At 40.6% G+C, this 18,287-nt stretch overlaps 1 protein-coding gene across 1 annotated transcript in view; it reads right to left on the bottom strand.

Annotated features, from left to right (window-relative positions):
• Positions 1-18,287, bottom strand: part of antxr2a (ANTXR cell adhesion molecule 2a) — a 220,896-nt gene that overhangs the window by 183,350 nt on the left and 19,259 nt on the right. Inside the window, exons 5-7 of the mRNA XM_048602572.1 lie at positions 17,490-17,571; positions 10,921-11,034; positions 10,767-10,835 (exon numbers count right to left, since the gene is read on the bottom strand). Of these exons, the coding sequence (XP_048458529.1) occupies positions 10,767-10,835; positions 10,921-11,034; positions 17,490-17,571 (265 nt within the window). The remainder of the gene's footprint in view (positions 1-10,766; positions 10,836-10,920; positions 11,035-17,489; positions 17,572-18,287) is intronic.

The following is an 18,287-nucleotide window of genomic DNA, read 5'->3' as shown; positions in this document are numbered from 1 at the left end:
GATGCTGCTTGGCCTGCTGTGTTCATCCAGCCCTGCATCTTGTTGTCTCGGATTCTCCAGCATCTGCAGTTCCTACTATCTCTGATTCGTACTCCTTTTAAACTCACTTTTATCATCATCCCAGATTTAATGCTTATTTTTCTCAACATTTTGTTAGTCTTTTTTTTGTGGCTTTGCCCCATGAATATTCATTCTTAGTAAGTTCAGCTGACATTTCTATTCACCAAAGCCTATGCACCATACTGGCAATATTCATTTTTTTCCAAATCCAAACCCATTTCAACTCATACATTTTCTTCAGTTTACTGTATTATCACCCTGAGAAATCGTCAAAGGCTTCAGCTGCTCTCTCTTCCTTTCCTATATATTCCTGCTGTCCTTAACATCCAGAGACTTTAATTAGTTTCCAATAATAGTAAGGTTAACCAGTCTGTTAGGACATGCAATGATATATTTTAGGGGCAAGTGGGTCTTGAATCTAGACCTCCCAGCCAAGAGGTAAGGACCCTACTACTGAACCACCTACCTTTTAGCTTCCAATTAAATGCTGATAACATTCACCTCTAGCTCTTTATTACCTCCCTTATGTCCTCAAATACCAGAATACTTTCAGATGGTAAATGCCTTCTGGAAATCTAAATGCAGTACAACCATGCATTCCACTTTATCCGCAGTACATGTAAATTCTTCAAAGAATTTCAATGCATTGGTCTAACGTGATTTCCCTTTCACAAAACCCATGCTGCCTCTTTCGAATGAGCTTGAACTTTAAAGTGCACTCCTGTAACTTGTTTTATCATAGCTTCTAATGTTTTCCCTGTGACAAATGTTAAGCTAATTGGCTTTTGCTTCCTGTTTTCTGTCTATCTTCTTTCTGAACAAAGGAGTTACCCATGCTATCTTCCCGTGCAATAGGACTTTCCCAAAATCAAGGGAGTTCTGGAAAATTAAAGCCAATGCGAGGGCTATTTCACTAGCCACTTCCTTTAAGACCTTAGAATGAATCCCATTAAGTTTGGTGTACTTGTCAGCAGACAGATCCAACAATTTCCTCAGTTCCACTTCCTCCCTCCCTTCCATTTCCTGATTAATAGCTGCTCCTGGGATATTATTTGTCTCCATGTTGAAGGCAGATGCAAAATAGCTGCTCAGTTCAACTACCATCTCTTTGTTTCCATTCTTAATTCTCCAGACTTAAGTTTATAAGACTAACACTCACTTTGTTAATTCTTTTCTTTTTAAAATATTAATAGAAACTCTAACTATCTGTGTTTTTTTATTTTTAGGTAGTTTCTTTTCATACTCTAATTTTTCCCTACTTAATTTTTGGTCATTCTTTGCTATTTATTATATTCTAACCTGTCACTGCTCTTTGCACAACTATATTTTTATTTCAACACTATTTTTAACATTTCTTCCTCTTGGGGCTTTCCTTACCCATTGAAATGTATCTACTCTGTGTACTTTGAAATTTCCTTTTAAATGTCTGCTACCTATCTCTGTTGATGTATCTTTTAATCTTATTTGCTAATTCACATTAACTAGCTCTGTTTTCATGCCTTCATTGTTGCCTTTATATAAATTTTAATAAATTATCTTCCATCTCTCCTCCTCCCACAAAATGAAAGTAAAATTCAAATGCAACTACTATCTAGGGGCACCTTTATGATAAGATCATGAATTAATCCTCATTGCACAATACCTAGGTCTAGGACAGCCTGCTCTCTGGTATTGTTCAAAGAGACTATCCCCAAAACATGTTATGAGCTCTTCATCCAGTTTACCTTTGCCCATCTGATTTCCCTTCTGTATGGAGCCTAAACTCTCCCAATATATCACTTTGCCTTTCTGACAAGCTACCATCATTTCTTCCTGTATTTTCCATCCTACTATGTGGTTATTGTTTGGAGACCTGTGCATTACTCCTCATAAGTGACATCTTGCTTTTAACATTTCTCGTCTCCACCCAAATCATTGTACAGCTTGGTTTCCTAAACTTAAGTCATCTCTCTCTATTCTGCTAAATCCATCACTAACTAATAGATCCACACCTGCACATTTCCCTAGTTTCCCATTCTTCCTGAGTATCCTGTAACCTTCAAGAATTAAGTCCAATCCAAGTCATCCTGTAGCCTTGTTACCGTAGTAACTGATCATACCAAAGGACATGATGATTGGCCAGGTGCTGAAGAGTGAAGAAGGATTTGGGTTACAGGAGGATATAGATGGATTGACCAGATGGGCAGATCATTGGAAGATGTAATTTTAATAAAATAGAAATTGTTGGAAAAGCTCAGCAGGTCTGGCAGCATCTGTGGAGAGAAATCAGAGTTAACATTTCCTGTTGAGTGATCCTTCCTCAGAACTCAGATGGAATTTAACCCTGAAAACCATGAGGTTTTGCACTTTGGAAGAAATCACGAGACGAGAGAGTTCTCAATGAATGGCAGGACACTAGGGAGCTCAGAGGACAGAGGGATCTTGGAGTGCTTGTCCTCACATAGCTATAGGTAGGTTAATAAGGGAGTTAAGAAAGCATGTGAGACATTTGTCTTTATCAGTCATGGCTTAGATTATAAGAGCAGGAGGCTATGTTGGAACTGAACAGAACTTTGTTTAGGCCACAGCTGGAGTACTGTATACTGTTCTGGTCGCCACACTATCAGAAGGATGTGACTGCACAGGATGGGGTGCCAAGGAGATTCACCAGGATGTTGCCTGGGATTGAGCAGTTTAATTATGAAGAGAGGCTGCATAAGCTTGGGTTGTTTTCTTTAGAGCAGGGAAGGCTGAGGGCCGACTTCATTGAGGTGGATAAGATTATGAAGTACACGGACAGTTTGGATAGGAAGCAGTTGTACCCCTTAAGGATCAATAATTACGAGGTATGCTTTTAAGATGAAAGGCTAGAGGTTGCGGGAGGGAGTGGGTGGAGGTGTTTTGAGGATTTTTTTCACTCAGACGAGGCACAGCCTTGAAAGGCAGTAGAGGTGGGAAACCTCATAACCTTTAAAATGTACGTGGATGAATACTTGAACTGTCATCACATTCAAGGCTATGGGCCAAGTGCTGGGAAGTGGGATTCCTGTAGATAGGCGGGGGCATTCTCTTCCTAATGAGCTGAAGGGCCTCTTCTATATTGTATGAGCCCAAGACTGACTGACTTATTTATTTTTATGTAAACTAATGTGGCAGGGGGTAAAAACTGGAGCAGCTGCTCAGGAGACGGTCGAGCTTAATAGGTTCAGCAAGCAGTGTCAGTTTAATGAACAAGGCTGGATTATAAAAAGTGGATTAAGTAAGCTAGAAGGGAGAAATAATAAAAGGATGCTGATGGTCAGGATAGAGTGGACAGCCAAAATTATAGTTCTTCATACAAATGCACAGAATGTAAATAACAAAATAAATGATGAAGGGTTCAGACTTGAAACGTCGGCTTTCCTGCTCCTCCGATGCTGCCTGACCTGCTGTTTTCCTCCAGCTCCACATTTTATTGACTCTGACTTCCAGTAGCTGCAGTCCTTACCATCCCCTGAATTGAATGAACTGCAGGCACAGATTCAGACTGAAAACTATGACATAGTAGCCATTACGCAGACCTGGCTGGAGGATGGTGAATACTGAGAACTAAACATACCAGGTTATAAGATTTGCAGGAGGGATAGAGAAAACAGCAGAAGGGGTGGAACAGCATTCTTAATTAGAAACAGAATCACTTCTATGGCAAGAGAGAATGAAGGAAACGCATATAGCGGAGACCTTACAGGTGGAACTGAGAAATTGTAAAGGAACTAAAACCACAATAGGTAGCAAATGTAGACCACCTGGTAATGGCTCAGAAGTACTAGACAGTATAAATGCTGAAATTAGGCAACTATGTAGATTTATACTTTCTATCTCTTCCTATCACAGGCTGATTATTATATACCATATTCATTTCCAATATTAATCCTATATGTGTACCTTTCTCTTTTGGCCTTCCCAAAATTAATCCTATGCCCCCACTATTTAGTTGAAAATCCTCTCTACATGCTCAGTTAGTTATGCACCTGGCTGGGTTTGAAATGTGTTTGACAAGTGCAAGGTTCCTGCCCTCCTGACCAGCCTCACCCGAAGTCACACACTCCTGTTCCTGACCATTGACTAAATCATAGGGTGAATACTGCTCTTTCTCAGCCTGAATCAATCAATCTGGAATCTCGGTATAACGTTATCCATGATTTCACTTTAAAGGATTGCTTATTGTCATCTCTACAAAGTTGGTCTCTCCACCCTGGACGTGAACGTAGTAATGACTTGCTTAACTCCCATTCCCTTTTATCCATAAATTCCATGTCATTCAAATGATTTATCTCATCTCTTACTTCAAAGTCAAGCACTCTGACCTCAATGACAATCCATCACCTAATGTTACTACATTTATACTTTGTTTCCCTGTTGATAAATCCATACGTGGTATTTAAGGTGCTTTCTAAGTTTAGTTTTTGTGATTGTCATACAGTCATAGAATAATACAGCATGGAAACAGGCCCTTCAGCCCAAACTGGTCCATGCTGACCATGGTGCCCATTCAGTTGGTTCCAATTGCCCGCAATTGGTTCATATCCATCTAAACCCATGTACCTATCCAAATGTTTTTAATATGCTGCCTCAACCACTTTCTCCAGCAGCCTATTCCATACACACATCACTCCCTGCATGAAGAAGTTGCCGCTCAGGTCCTTCTTAAATCTATCCCCTCTCTTCTTAAACTTAAGCCCTCTAGTTTTCAATTCCCCATCCCTGGGAAAAAGACTATATGCATTCATCCTATCTGTGCCCCTCATGCTTTTATACACCTCAATAAGGCCACCCCTCATTCTCCAATATTCCAAGGAATAAAGTCATATCCTAGCCAACCTGTCCCTATCACTCAGGCCTACTAGTCCTGGCAACATCCTTGTAAATCATCTTTGCACACTTTCCAGTTAATTGTACAGCCAAAAAAAAAAATCTAAACACTTCTCCTGTGGTTTGCCAAAGAACATTGACTCTAGCTTTAAATAACTTTTAAATATACATCTGAATTTGTTTCTCCTTTTTAGTTCTGGTAGTTCTTCTAAAAAGGAACAGAAATTGCCAGGTACTGCAAAATCCACAACGACGTGACATCCTAGTGCAGAATTTACAGCCTCCAACATGGAAAGCATCACTCATCCAGCTAGCATAAAAGTCCACTTTTATTTCAATGCAAGCAGTAGGCCAAGTTTTACCAAATTTCAATCTACACTTGATAAGTGGAGTCTATTCAAGAAGAATCCAATTAATAATCTAATCATTAATCTCATAACAACTGGAGTCTAGAACATTCCCACTGAGAAACTGTACGATGATGTTCTTTTGAAGAGAGTGAGATACTGTAAGAAATGCATCTCATGAAAAACTTCAAACTGAACACGATCCAGACCATAAAATTCCCTTGACATAAATCAAATGCCAGTATGATTTGCCAGCTAACTATAACTTTGCCACCTGGCAAACTCTTTCTTCATTTTCTGAATCAGACCTATACTTTAGCTGACAATTAGGATGCATATGGAAGCTAAATTTAGAACTGAACCAACTCTTCAGTTTGTATTATGTCCTCACTTTGACCAAGGTTTTCCATACATCATCCAATGTCATTGGCTTGCAATGCATATTTTCTACTTCCAAAAATTTCAGCTGTGAAACTTCATAATATTATATGCTAAAGACATCCGTATTGTTAAAAATTGTTCATTCCTCTGTGAAATTTCATCAGTAAGAGAGTAAGGTGCTTCACTCTTTAAAATGAAATTAGGTTTTATGCCCTTTCACATTCTACTTTTAATTGAATATTTAAAGCCAAGAAGCGTACGATGCAGCGACATGTAAGATTGCCCTTTCAAAAGGGAAATAACCTGATAACTCGTGACTGGCAGGTTATGAGTGAGTTATATCTAGCACTGCAGTCAAGAGATAAAGATGTCACGTGGCTTCTCATTATGTATTCAATTTCTACCAAATTCTTCTTCTTCTCCATGTAGTATCCTCAATTATTCAAGGGTTGCCAAACCATGGCTAAATCTATGATTTTCTACTGCTGGACAGGGCAAGGAGTTAGGTGCCAAGTCTAGTTTAAACATAATGAGGATCAAACCCTATGATACTGGTATTTTTCTGAACCACAAACTAGCTATCTAACTCACTGAGCTAATTGCCACCTCTTACGCAGCGCTAACTGTTGAAAATTCTTACAACTAGATGTACAAAAATATTAAGTACATTCACTCATATATTGATAACTTGTTCCAGCTAATTCACAGTGTAAACTGCCCAGTTCCATAGCTAACATGGGTTTGTGATTTGAATATCTACACCAAGCAATATAAAACTAGAGGGTGATATTTTCCCCTCCTTGTTGTGGAGTGAATGGTGTGAAAAGAAGGTGAGAAAATGCAATACGAATGAAAAAAGGCAGGTTTTCAACATGAAGAATGATTTTCCCAATTTTCCCCTCAGGCCATACATGCTTACTTCAGAATCTCACCAGCAAGCAGAAACTAACCTGGTTCCAGGCCCTACAGCCCCAACTCACCTTATTGCTATGGTAGTTACAATTCTACACTACTTCACTGAGAAATCAGATGGTGCAAATTCCTGACATGAAAATCAGAGCCTGTCCCAGTCATCATCCTCCTGTGTCTTCAAAACAACATGGTCACCACCCTCCTAGACCCTTCATTCACGTAAGTCAGCATTGACAAACCACCAGTCTCACCGCATCATCCTGCTTACTCTTAGAAAACGTCAGACACCACTTTAGTCCTTCAGGACTTTACTTTAGAGCTCAGGGACATCTATGAATTGTACGCACCTGCCAGGTCACTTTGAATGCAGGGGCACGCATGCATTTTATACATCTCTAACGGAATCTTTTTTGCTCAGATGGACATATGCAAGTAATGGCTCTTAGCTTGCTTTCTTACTGCACATTCACTCACTTGGGAGGTTGTTAGCCTCTGTCTACCTTATATATTTTCCTAGCAGACACTCACTGACTTCAGCACTGAGTTATGAGCTGCGAACCCCTGTATGGCTCACATTGCTTTCTTAAAGCACAGAGCCATTAGTGCTCCATTACAGACTGCCAGCCTCAGATGTAGAGGCAGGCATCATGCGAGGGTGAGGAGCACTGAACTATCAATCTATCAGTGAGACAGGGGTGGACACCATGTTACAACATCGGACTTGCAGCAAGTTTCATTATCTATATATAAGTTACACAGCAAACTCACTGAATGTGCTTCAAACAAATGGCCATGTGTGAAAGTCAAAGTGTAGCAATCATTGGTGGGATGAAGCAGGACTACAGTCAGTAAATAGGTACTGCCACAGGCAGTCAGGATACTCGTCTTATTTCAGTACAGGGATTGAGCCACAGCCAGTCCTATGAATCAAGCGCAAAATCAGGAGATTAATGGTCGGTCAGTCAAGGTGTTATGCAGAAAGCAGTCTTGACAGTGAGCCATTGGCAACTGTAGCTGCCCTACCAAGTCAGTCTGGGTGGTTAGTCATGGGGGCTTTCGTCAACAATATTCAAGGGGCTTATCAGGCAGCAATCCACACAGTCTGGGGAAAAGCATGCAACTCAAGCCTGGAGATGGCATTGTGTGTGCTGGGTCCTGAGGGAGTGGTGGTCCTGATAAGGGGAAATTATACAGTAGACTGGGATCCTATATTGAATAGGAAGGGACTGCAGGGTCCAGATGACAGGAAACAAACAGGTCACAGTAGCAATGGCCTTTATGTGAAAAAATTGTTGGGCTAACAGGCCATGGGATTTTTCAAAGCTCTCTGGGGTAAAGTGGGCACATTACCAGTTATGTAAAGGGGCTTAATAGTAACATGGATACTAAAAGGTCATAGGGTCACAAGGACTGCAAAGGAGACGGGAATATGAAGGATGGGGGAAATTCATCCAGCAAAGCATGGAAGCCATTTACACTGAAACCAAGTCAAAATATTTTCATGTTGGATCTAACATTAACTTCACAATAATAACACAACACGGTTGCCACCATATCCAAAATGGTTCGTGTAAGTTACCTTTCTTTCCTTTGGAAACAGAGTAAAATGTTTGGAATTAGAGACCTTCCTAGGAGTAATTGCAGTAATCATGCCTCCACTAATTCAATAATGCTGGCCTCTGGCTTCAATCTGCACTTCACTGGCAGGCCATTCTTTGTCAAGAATGCAATTAAACATTCAGGTCTCAAACATTTGTGAACTGAGTAAACAAACACACTGTGTGGACTGGAGACAACAAGGTGCAGAGCTGGACGAACACAGCAGGCCAAGCAGCATTGGCCTGCTGTGTTCATCCAGCTCTGCACCTTGTTATCTCAGATTCTCCAGCATCTTCAGTTCCTGCTATCTCTGAAACACTGTGTGCACTAATTGTTTCCCTGTCATTCGAGTTTCAAGCTGTAGTGAGAATAAGCAGAATCTGAATTCCCACTTCACAACACATTCCATAGCAAGCATTGGAAGCAATGCTTCGCAAATGTCAGAATTACACAGTGAACTGTCTGTTTGCAAGGACAAGGTCTGCAATCCAGGAGGGAGCCTTCTCTTTGGAGTGCTGGGAAACTAACTATTATGATAGTTTACTGGCAGAACTCTATTCCAAATTTATCATGAAAACTTTGGCTGGTTGTTCAATTCACATTTGGATAAAGTCTCATTTCTTAGAAATCCTTATGACGGCGTGACAATGGTAGGAACTCTCTTGTGGAATTCTTCATGACACGCTGTGTGAGGACATAACACGAGACGGGCTTCACTGTTATGAATGTGAGGCCTCAGAAGTTCCTTCAATTAAACTTTTGTTATCTTTCTGACATTCCCTGCAGAATATCTGCTCACAGATCTCTCACAGAGAATCCCAGCAGTGGAGTCAAGGTGGCCTTAGTACTACTGTAAAGACAATATAAAGATGGAGCTGGCAATTGTTACTTTGTTAGCATGTCCAAGAGGAATAGCAACTTCCAATAGCTGGTTTGGACTTTGTTTAATTGTTTACAATTCTTTTGGTGATATGATAAACAGCTGCTGCTTACTACAAAGGAGCCATGTCCCATGTTACTTTTACATTTTGACATTTTGTGTTGCTGAATAAATGTCACATTATCCATATGATTCTACATTTGATATCTTCAGGTGATCCCACTTTAAAGTATTTACATACGCGTCCAGTTGACTGAGTGAAACAGCAACTGTCACTGAAAGTGTACTAACATTGTACAGTGCTAAGTTTAGGTAGCTGCTGAGGCACTCATTAGGACATTGCATCCAACTGTTGTGTTGTGAAATCCTTCATTCCTGACGAATCTCCTTTTGACCCTTCAGTTGGTAACCCTTCAATGTTTCAGAGTGTGCATAGACTGCCAATTTGCACTGAAACGCTTGATCATCCTCTCAACTTGTGTACAGCCTGCAAGAGCAGTTTTTCTTTGCACTTGAGATAAAGTGGTCTTATGAGCTGCCCATTATGTATCTCCCAACCTTGAACGGCAGTGTGTTCCCTTCAAAGGCTCATGCATAAAATGCACCTTTCCCTGCAGAGAGGTGTAGAATCATCACTAATTCTGTACTCTCACTCCAAAGGATGCACACAAGCCAGGTCCCACCATAATCCCTCAACATTGTTTACAGCTTCAGTGTTGTCCACGTTAATGTGCAAAGCCTTGGCTAAAGTCCTCAGCCTTAAAGTACAAGAATCCATGATGTCTGATGCTACCTGTTGTTTAGGAGTCAGTTACTTGTGTGAGATGAGCAATGCTTGACTATTGCAACTTTTCTCATCCTTAGGATGTTGCACATGGTTGTGACTTAACCGGGCCTGATAGTGTCAATTATATGACAGCAGACATTTAAACAGCGTAAATGAAGATATAATTGTAATCGTGAAAGGTTATCCGCAATGATGTATTACCCATGTCACCTTTGTGCCCTCATTAGGTTTCCTTATTCCTCTCCCTCCCACTAGATCCAAGTACAGCCCCAGCTTCCCCAGCTGGTGTGGAGGGAACCTGCTCTGTAGAAATTCTGAGAACCACACATCCAGATGCTACAGTTGTTTTCTAAACAAGAGCAGATGGTTTATCAAGGACATCTCCATATTCTCTTCCAGGTCCTCACAACTCTGACCTGGATATTTATTGATCTTCCTTTATTGTCAATTGATCAAAACTCTGGACTACTTCTTTCCTAAAACCAATGCTCTCACTACCAGTTCGCAAGAAGTTTCATCACCAGATTCTGACCATCTGGGGATCAATAATAAATAATTGTCTCGCCTGCAATACCCTGACCCCCAACCCCCTGCAAAAGCTCTTTAAATCTCCTTCCTGAAGTACAATTTCTGTCAAATCAAGAAGGTCACTCATGGAGTTTCACATGTAGCTCTTGATTGCATTGGTTGTGTGAATGGAGTAACTTTATTTCCCAGGCCAACTTGCCTAACTATTGCCCCTTCTTGCCACCTGCTGCCCAAAATCAAAGGAAGAGATTATCTCACCCAAAGTGCCTGATTCTCACCTGTATTGACTGTGAATAAACATTAGGCTTTCTGCAACACTACGCTAAGTGAATTAAACCACTTTGATGAAGTTTCTGGGCCCAGGCTCCTGATAAAGTATATTGAATCAATCATTAGATACTGCCTGAATACCAACCAATGGAACTATATTATATAGGCCTACCTGTGTTTCTTTAAAGTCTTTCACACCAACACAATAAATAATTGCCCCCAGCTTTCTTGCTTCATTAGCCTATAATGAAATTCAAAATAGATTAGCTTCAGTCAAAGATAAAACATGTAGTTCATTCAGTGGTAATTCTGAATGTTGTACTTACCCGCCTAATTGTGTAGGGCAACACATTCTCCACTAATTCACCATCAGTCAGAACAATAATTGCACTTGCAGTCTTCAACCCTTTCTGTTGCTCTTTTGTTATTTGTTTAGAAGCCTGACAAATAGAAATTTTATACATTGGTTAGGCTTAATGTTTAAATAAACTACTGGATACTTATTACTTAAGGAGAGATAAATTTGTCCAAAGAACTTTAAAAAATTGAACAAGCTGTTTTAGAGGATAAAAGAGAAAGCTTTTATTTTATCAAACTGTATTTTCTCCACCTCTTCTTTCTTGAATCTTATTATGAACCTTTCCTGACCAAACAATGACCTTGTGTGTTACTTGCATAGTTCTACCAATACCACATTGAAATCAGCTGTTAGGACAGTATCGAGCACAGTTCGTCTTCCAGTGTTTTATTACACTTGAAAGTAGTTAGTCTCCATTCTGCACCTCCCCAAAGTTTCACAAAGTTAGTGGGAAATGAGAAAACATGAAATCACATTCTACAAATGCATGGCATACTGTAAAAGCCGTAAATTTGGTCACAGGCAATTGTGCAAGAAACTGTTTCTATATTGATGCAAAGTTATATTCCCCAGGTTCACTCATTTAAGAAAAAAATTATGCACGGTATTTTAAGGGACATCAAACAAGTAAAATGGCTTGAATACATGTTAATTATGTATGCTTAATTTATAGCATATAGTTTACAGGCCTCATCTTTCAGCCCTGTCTATTCTCCTCTACATTCTCCATGGTCAAATTTTCTCTTCACACCTATTCTTCTGGGATCTGGATCCAGAACCACATAATACATTCCATGAATAGCTATTCCTCATGAGCAAATCTCAACTGCGAACATCACCAAGCCATGCAGACCAATGGAGCACCACAGCAGGACAAGATCCTGTCCTTATACCATTGTAAATGTACATTCATTTCCAGCAAGTTACGAGAAAAAAAGGCTACTGGAGAGTGAGGAAAGCCTGGATTATCTATAGTTTATCTTTCGATTCGTAGTTGCCGTGATTTTTTGGTACCAAAAATTGTCACAAATACAATAAAACAGCACTGACATTTGAAAATAGCAAGAAAGAATAAAAGAAATCAGTTAAAATATTGGTCTACAATTTGTCTGCTATATGACAGTGATTTTATGGTATGCTCTATTTTTTATTCATGTAGGGGTTGTGGGTACTGCTGGCTGGGTCAGTGTCTATTGAACATCCCCAATTACCGTTCAGAAGGTGGTGGTGAGCAGGTTTCTTGAATCACTGCAGTCCATTTTGTGCAGGTAGACCCAGAATGCCATTAGGGAGGGAGGTCCTGGATTTTGACCCAATGATAGCAAAGAAACAGTCGTATATTCCAAAGTCAGGATCGTACCGTATAACAAAAAAAAGGCTTCAGGGTCAGAGTATTTTAAGTAAAGGTATGCCAGGGGACTTCAGACCCATACGTCACACATTGTACAGTATGTGGGAAGTGTTAGATGCTCCTGGTAGTCTGGATGACCACATCTGCTGGAAGTAGCCACAGTCTGGCAACCTTGAGCACTGGATTTCCGAGCTTGAGTGCCCGCTGTGGGCACAGCTGTACATCCACAAGTCTCAGAGTTATGTGGATATGTGTTTTTAGATGTGGTCACTGTGTAGCTTAAGACGGATGAGGTTCTGCAACAAGAATTCAGGGAGCCAAGTAAAAGATTAAAAAGCACATTCAATGGTTGCGATCACTGGATTATTCCCAGTGCTACGTACTAGCGAGTATAGCAATAGGTAGAGAGACGGATGAATCTGAGGCAAAGAGCTGAAGGGACAGGCTTTAGATTCCTGGATGGCTGGGTTCATTTCTGGGGAAGGTGGGACCTGAAGCAGAATGATGATGGAACAATAATACAAGGGGAGGTGGTGTTGTAATATTGATCAAGGAGACATGTACTGCAGTAAGGAGCAATGGCATCTCAGAAGGTACCTCAAATGAGACCATATGGGTAGAACTTAAAAATAAAAGAGGGGCAATCATATTACTGGGAGTGTACTATAGATCCCCAAACAGTCAGAGAGAGACATAGGTAGATATGCAAGCAAATGTTAGAGAAGCGTAAAAATAATAGGGTAATAATTGTAGGGCATTTCAATTTCCCCAATATTAACTTGGAAAGACAAAGTGTGAAAAGCTTAGACATGGCAGAATTTTTAAAAGTGTCCTGGTGAACTTTTTAAACAAGCACATTTTGGCGGCACAGTGGCAGTGGTTAGCACTGCTGCCTCACAGCACCAGGGGCCCGGGTTCAATTCCACCCTCGGGCAACTGTCTGTGTGGAGTTTGCACATTCTACCTGTGTCTGCGTGGGTTTCCTGTGGGTGCTCTGGTTTCCTCCCACAGTCCAAATATGTGCAGGCTCGGTGGATTGGCCATGCTAAATTGCCTATAGTGTCTAGGGATGTTTAGGTTAGGTGGGTTAGACAAGGGAAATTAGGGAAATTAGGGGAATGGGTCTGAGTGGGATGCTCTTCGGAACGGCAGTGTGTACTTGTTGGGCCGAATGGCCTGTTTCCACACTGTAGGGATTCTATGACTGAATGTCGACAAGACAATGCTGCACCTAGATTTAGGGAACAAATCTCGGCAAGTGGCAGAAATGTCAATGGGGGAACATTTCAGTAATAGTAACTATAACTCAGTAAGATTTAAGATAGTCATGGAAAAGAACAAGATGAACCGGACATAAAAGTTCTGAGTTGGGGGATGGTCGATAAGGCAGGATCTGGCCAAAGCCAAATGGGAACAGGTACTTGTAGGAAAAGCTACATCAGAACAGTGGGAATGATTCTAAAAGAAAATAGTGAAAATGCAAGGTTAACATGTTCTCATAAAGGGAGTGAAGTGTGGAACCAACAAGTTTAGAGAACCCTGCATGTGAAGGGATGTACAAGATTAGACAGCAATATAAAGGGAAATTTAAGGGAGGTACAAGGGGCTCAAAATAATAGAAATCCTAGAGTATAGCAAGTGCAAGGGCTTACTTATAAAATTAGGAGAGCAAACATGTGGCACAATAGAACATCAGTGGGAAATAAAGGAAAATCCAAAGGTATTTTACCAGTATATGAAGGTAAGAGGATAAGCAGGGAAAGAATAGAGCTCACTGGGGCCCGAAATGGCAATCTGTGTGGAGGCAGAATACACAAGTGATGTTTTAAATGAGAATGTTGCATCTGCATTCATTATAGAGAAAGTGGATGCAGATATAGAAATCAGGGAAGAGGACTGGAGGACTTGAACAAATTACAATTGAGAGGGAGGATGTATTAGCTTAGTATCATTAAAAGTCTTAACACGTAGATAAATGGATAATCCTCAATTCCATTTTCCTGCCTTTTCCCAGAACCCTTGATTTCCTTACTGATTTAAAACCTATGTCTGTGAAAGGCATTCCTTCATACAAACATGCTCATGTCTGTCAAGGCATGCTCATGTGCATAGATAGTAACTTATACATTCCTCCCTCTGTGGGAGTTAGAGCTGTTCACCCTGTGCTATGGCAACTCAGTAGTTAGCACTGCCACCTCATAGCACCTGGGACCTGGGTTCAATTCCATCCTTGGGTGACTGTGTGGAGTTTGCACATTCTCCCTGTATCTGCCTAGGTTTCCTCTGGGTGCTCCAGTTTCCTCCCACAGTACAAACACGTGCAGGTTAGGTGAATTGGTCATGGGAAATGTAGGGTAGGGTATGCTCTTTGGAGGGTTAGTGTAGATTCGATGGGCTGTAATGATTGTACGATCTGTCAGCTTTCTATCTGGTAGACATCATTGATTTGGAAAGAACTGTTGAAGAAGCCTTAGTGAGTTGATGCAGCGCATTGTGTAGATAGTACATGCAATGTTCACAGCATGCCAGCTGTGAAGAGATTGAATATTTATTATATATGCATAGTTGATAAAGGAAACAACTTTCTCCTGAATGTGTTGAACACCTTGAGAGTTGTCGGGGCCACAATCATCCTGGGATGTGGAGAGCATTCCATCAGTATCCTGAATTATGGATGGTGGAGAGATTTTGGGGAGTCAGAAGATGGGTTGCCTGAGGCAGAGTTCCCACTTCACACTTTCTCACATAGCTACAGTATTCACATGGCTTGTTCAGTTCGGTTTCTGGTCAATGGTACCCCACAGATGTTGATGATGGCGTATCCAGTTAGGTAATGTCATTGAATGTCAAAGAGTTGTGCTTATGCTCTTTCCTGTTGGAGATGTTCATTGCCTAGTAATTGTGAGTTATAAATGTCACCTGTTACCAAACAACCCAAGCCTGCATGCTTCCCAGGACTTGCTGAATGTGAGCACGGCCTGCTTCAATGTCGGGGGAGTTACAAAGGGTGAAAGTCCCCTGTTCTGACCATATGGTGGAGGGAAGATCATTCATGAGCAGTTGATGAAGGTGGGCCTACCATCAGGAACTCTTGCTGTGACTTCCTGAGATAAAATTAATGGCCAGCAACAATCATAACTACATCATCTTCCTTTCTACTAGGTTTGAATGGTTCTACTAGGTTTTTCCCAATTTCCATTGACTTCAGTTTTGCTAGGGTCTCTTGATGCAAGACTCAATCAAAAGCTAGCTTGATATCAAAGGTAGTCACTTTTGCCTCCCCTCTTGACTCAGGTGTTTTAGTCAAACCCAAACCGAGTCCCATGAGCTGGATTCTGATAAGTGCTGCAAACTGGTATGAGCTAACTGTGAAAAGCTGATCAAGCTAAAGAGGTTGGGTTAACTGACAATGGTGCTGTCTTTACATAAGCATCTTCTTGATTAGACGTTTCTAAAAGAGTTTGAGTTATTGGGAGAGGCTGGATAGGCTGCGACTCTCTTCACTGAAGCATAGAAGATTGAGGGGTGGCCTTATACAGGTTTATAAAATCATGAGGGGCATAGCTAAGGTGATCAGCGTAGGTCTTTTCCCTAGGATGGGGAAGTTCAAATCCAGAGGGCATATCTTTAAGGTGAGAAGAAAAAGATTTAAAAGGGACCTGAAGGGGAACTTTTTCCACACAGAGGGTGGTTCATATGTGGAATGAAGTGCCAGAGGGAGTGGTGGATACAGATACAGTTACAACATTTAAAAGACATTTGGACAGGTATATGAATAGGAAAGGTTTAGACCGATGTGGGCCAAGCGCAGGCAAGTGGGACTAGTTTAGTTTAGGAAACCTGGTCAGCATGGACGAGTTAGACCAAAGTGTCTTCTACCGTGCTGTATGACTCTATAACTAAATGAGTCTATGATGATATTTCGATCTTCATGTCTCCAGCCTTAGCTTAAAAGTAGCAAAATTGACGCCGTCAAAAGATGGCGGATGTGAGCACATGAGCTCAGCTGATTTTTTGTGCAGCACTGGGCGTGTCAGAGGTGACACCTTTCAGATGAGATGTTAAAACCAAACACTGTGTGTCCTCTCACGTGACTGTAAGCGATCCCATGGCACTATTTTCTGCCTGGAGTGGTGGCCAATAGTAATCCAGCAACCAACATGATTCACAACTGATCATCACAATGAAGTTTGTGGCATTATGTGGTGTGCAAACTGACCACCACATTATCAGCATAACGGCAATTTCAAAAGTACTGCATTGGCTGCAAAGCACTTTGAGGCTATGAAGCATCAAGTTATTTACTTTGTCAGACAAAAAATTTAATCCATCAATCTTGCACTTTCCAGCAGCACAGATTGTATAATTCACGAGTGTTGTGACTTTATCTCTATCTCACACTCTGGGATAAAAGGCCTTCAAACTGCAAAGAACTGCTTGTAAAAGTCGAGACTATTTCTTCCTGGCTCCAAGAATTTTGTGTGAACTCTTTAAACTAAATTACACTGTATTTTCCCCTTCACCACAGCAGCAAAATACAGCAACAAGCACCTCAGCTGAAAGGCATGCTGATCCATGGTTAGTGGAGAGTTTACTGATTCAGCTGGACCTCAAGTTTGGAACCTCTGAGTGTATCTCCTTGCCGAGTAAATAATGCCACTGAAATTACCCTCACAATCAAACGTGATTTTATTAGTGCATTGCGTTGATAAACCTAACGTTAATAATCCAGCAAGGATCAATTTAGTTAATAGGGAACCAATTTACTGGGACATCATAAGTAAATAGGTAACAGTCACTTTCTGCTTAATTTCTCAGGGCCATGCCTTGATCAATCACGGTCAACCTGCCTGGTGTAAAATTTAGACAAGGCTTGGTTGTTAACTTGCAGTCATCATTTCAAGGTGCATTTTCCATTTTGCCAATTAAAGACCACTTGCCAAACAACTAGCAATCTCTTTTCATACATTGTTTTCCCTTCAACTTGGTATTCTTACAAATTGTCCTGATGAGTGCAAGACAAGAAGCTTTGACAAAGTGTGACTTCTTTAAGCAATACCGAAGTTCTAAATGACTAATATCTCATTTGATTTGTTTTCAATAGAATATTTAGTGTATGCCACATTTCACTGAAATAGAATTTTGAAATTCTGAATACTATCAAATAAATAAAAATATTAACTTACCTCAAGTATACCCAGATGCATATAAGTATCACCTGCTGGATTCACAGATTGGAGGGCAAGAAGACCAGCATTGATTTGTTTCCTATAACAATAAAGGATAAACATTCCAAGTGTCAATGCTTGGCTATCAGAAATAATTTACTTCAGCTATAGGAAAAATAATTAATGCAGTCTCAGTCAGTGAAGTAATTAGAGATATTTCGACAAAACCACACAACTTCTCCAGCCATTCTCATTTCTGAAAGTTAGATTCATGTCATGTCCAAATGGGTTGGGTGAAAGTGTATTTTTTTGAGTCAGCTGCAACAGCCTATTTAAAATTAGTTTATCTTCACAATTTCAAGAAGTTTCTACTGCCTCTATTAACTCATATTGGAACCTCTGAGTGTAACTCCTTGTTGAATAAATAGTGCCACTGAAATTACCCTATCAAACGTGATTTTATTTGTGCAGGGTGTTGGTAAATCTAACGTTAATAATCCAGCAAGGATCAAACTAGTTATTAGGGAACCAATTTACTGGGACATCACAAGTAAATAGGTGACAGTCACTTTCTGCTTAATTTCTCAGGGCCACACCTTGATCAATCACAGTCAACCTGCCTGGTATAAAATTTATCAGAGATAGTAGGAACTGCAGATGCTGGAGCATCTGAGATAACAAGGTGTAGAGCTGGATGAACACAGCAGGCCAAGCAGCATCAGAGGAGCAGGAAGGCTGATGTTTCGTTCCGAGACCCTTCTTCAAAAAATGGGTTCTGAAGAAGGGTCTAGGCCCAAAATGTCAGCATTCCTGCTC

The sequence above is a fragment of the Rhincodon typus genome, chromosome 1, assembly GCF_021869965.1.
Source record: "Rhincodon typus isolate 14 chromosome 1, sRhiTyp1.1, whole genome shotgun sequence".
NCBI lineage: Eukaryota > Metazoa > Chordata > Chondrichthyes > Orectolobiformes > Rhincodontidae > Rhincodon > Rhincodon typus.
This window is presented reverse-complemented; position numbering and strand designations above follow the sequence as displayed.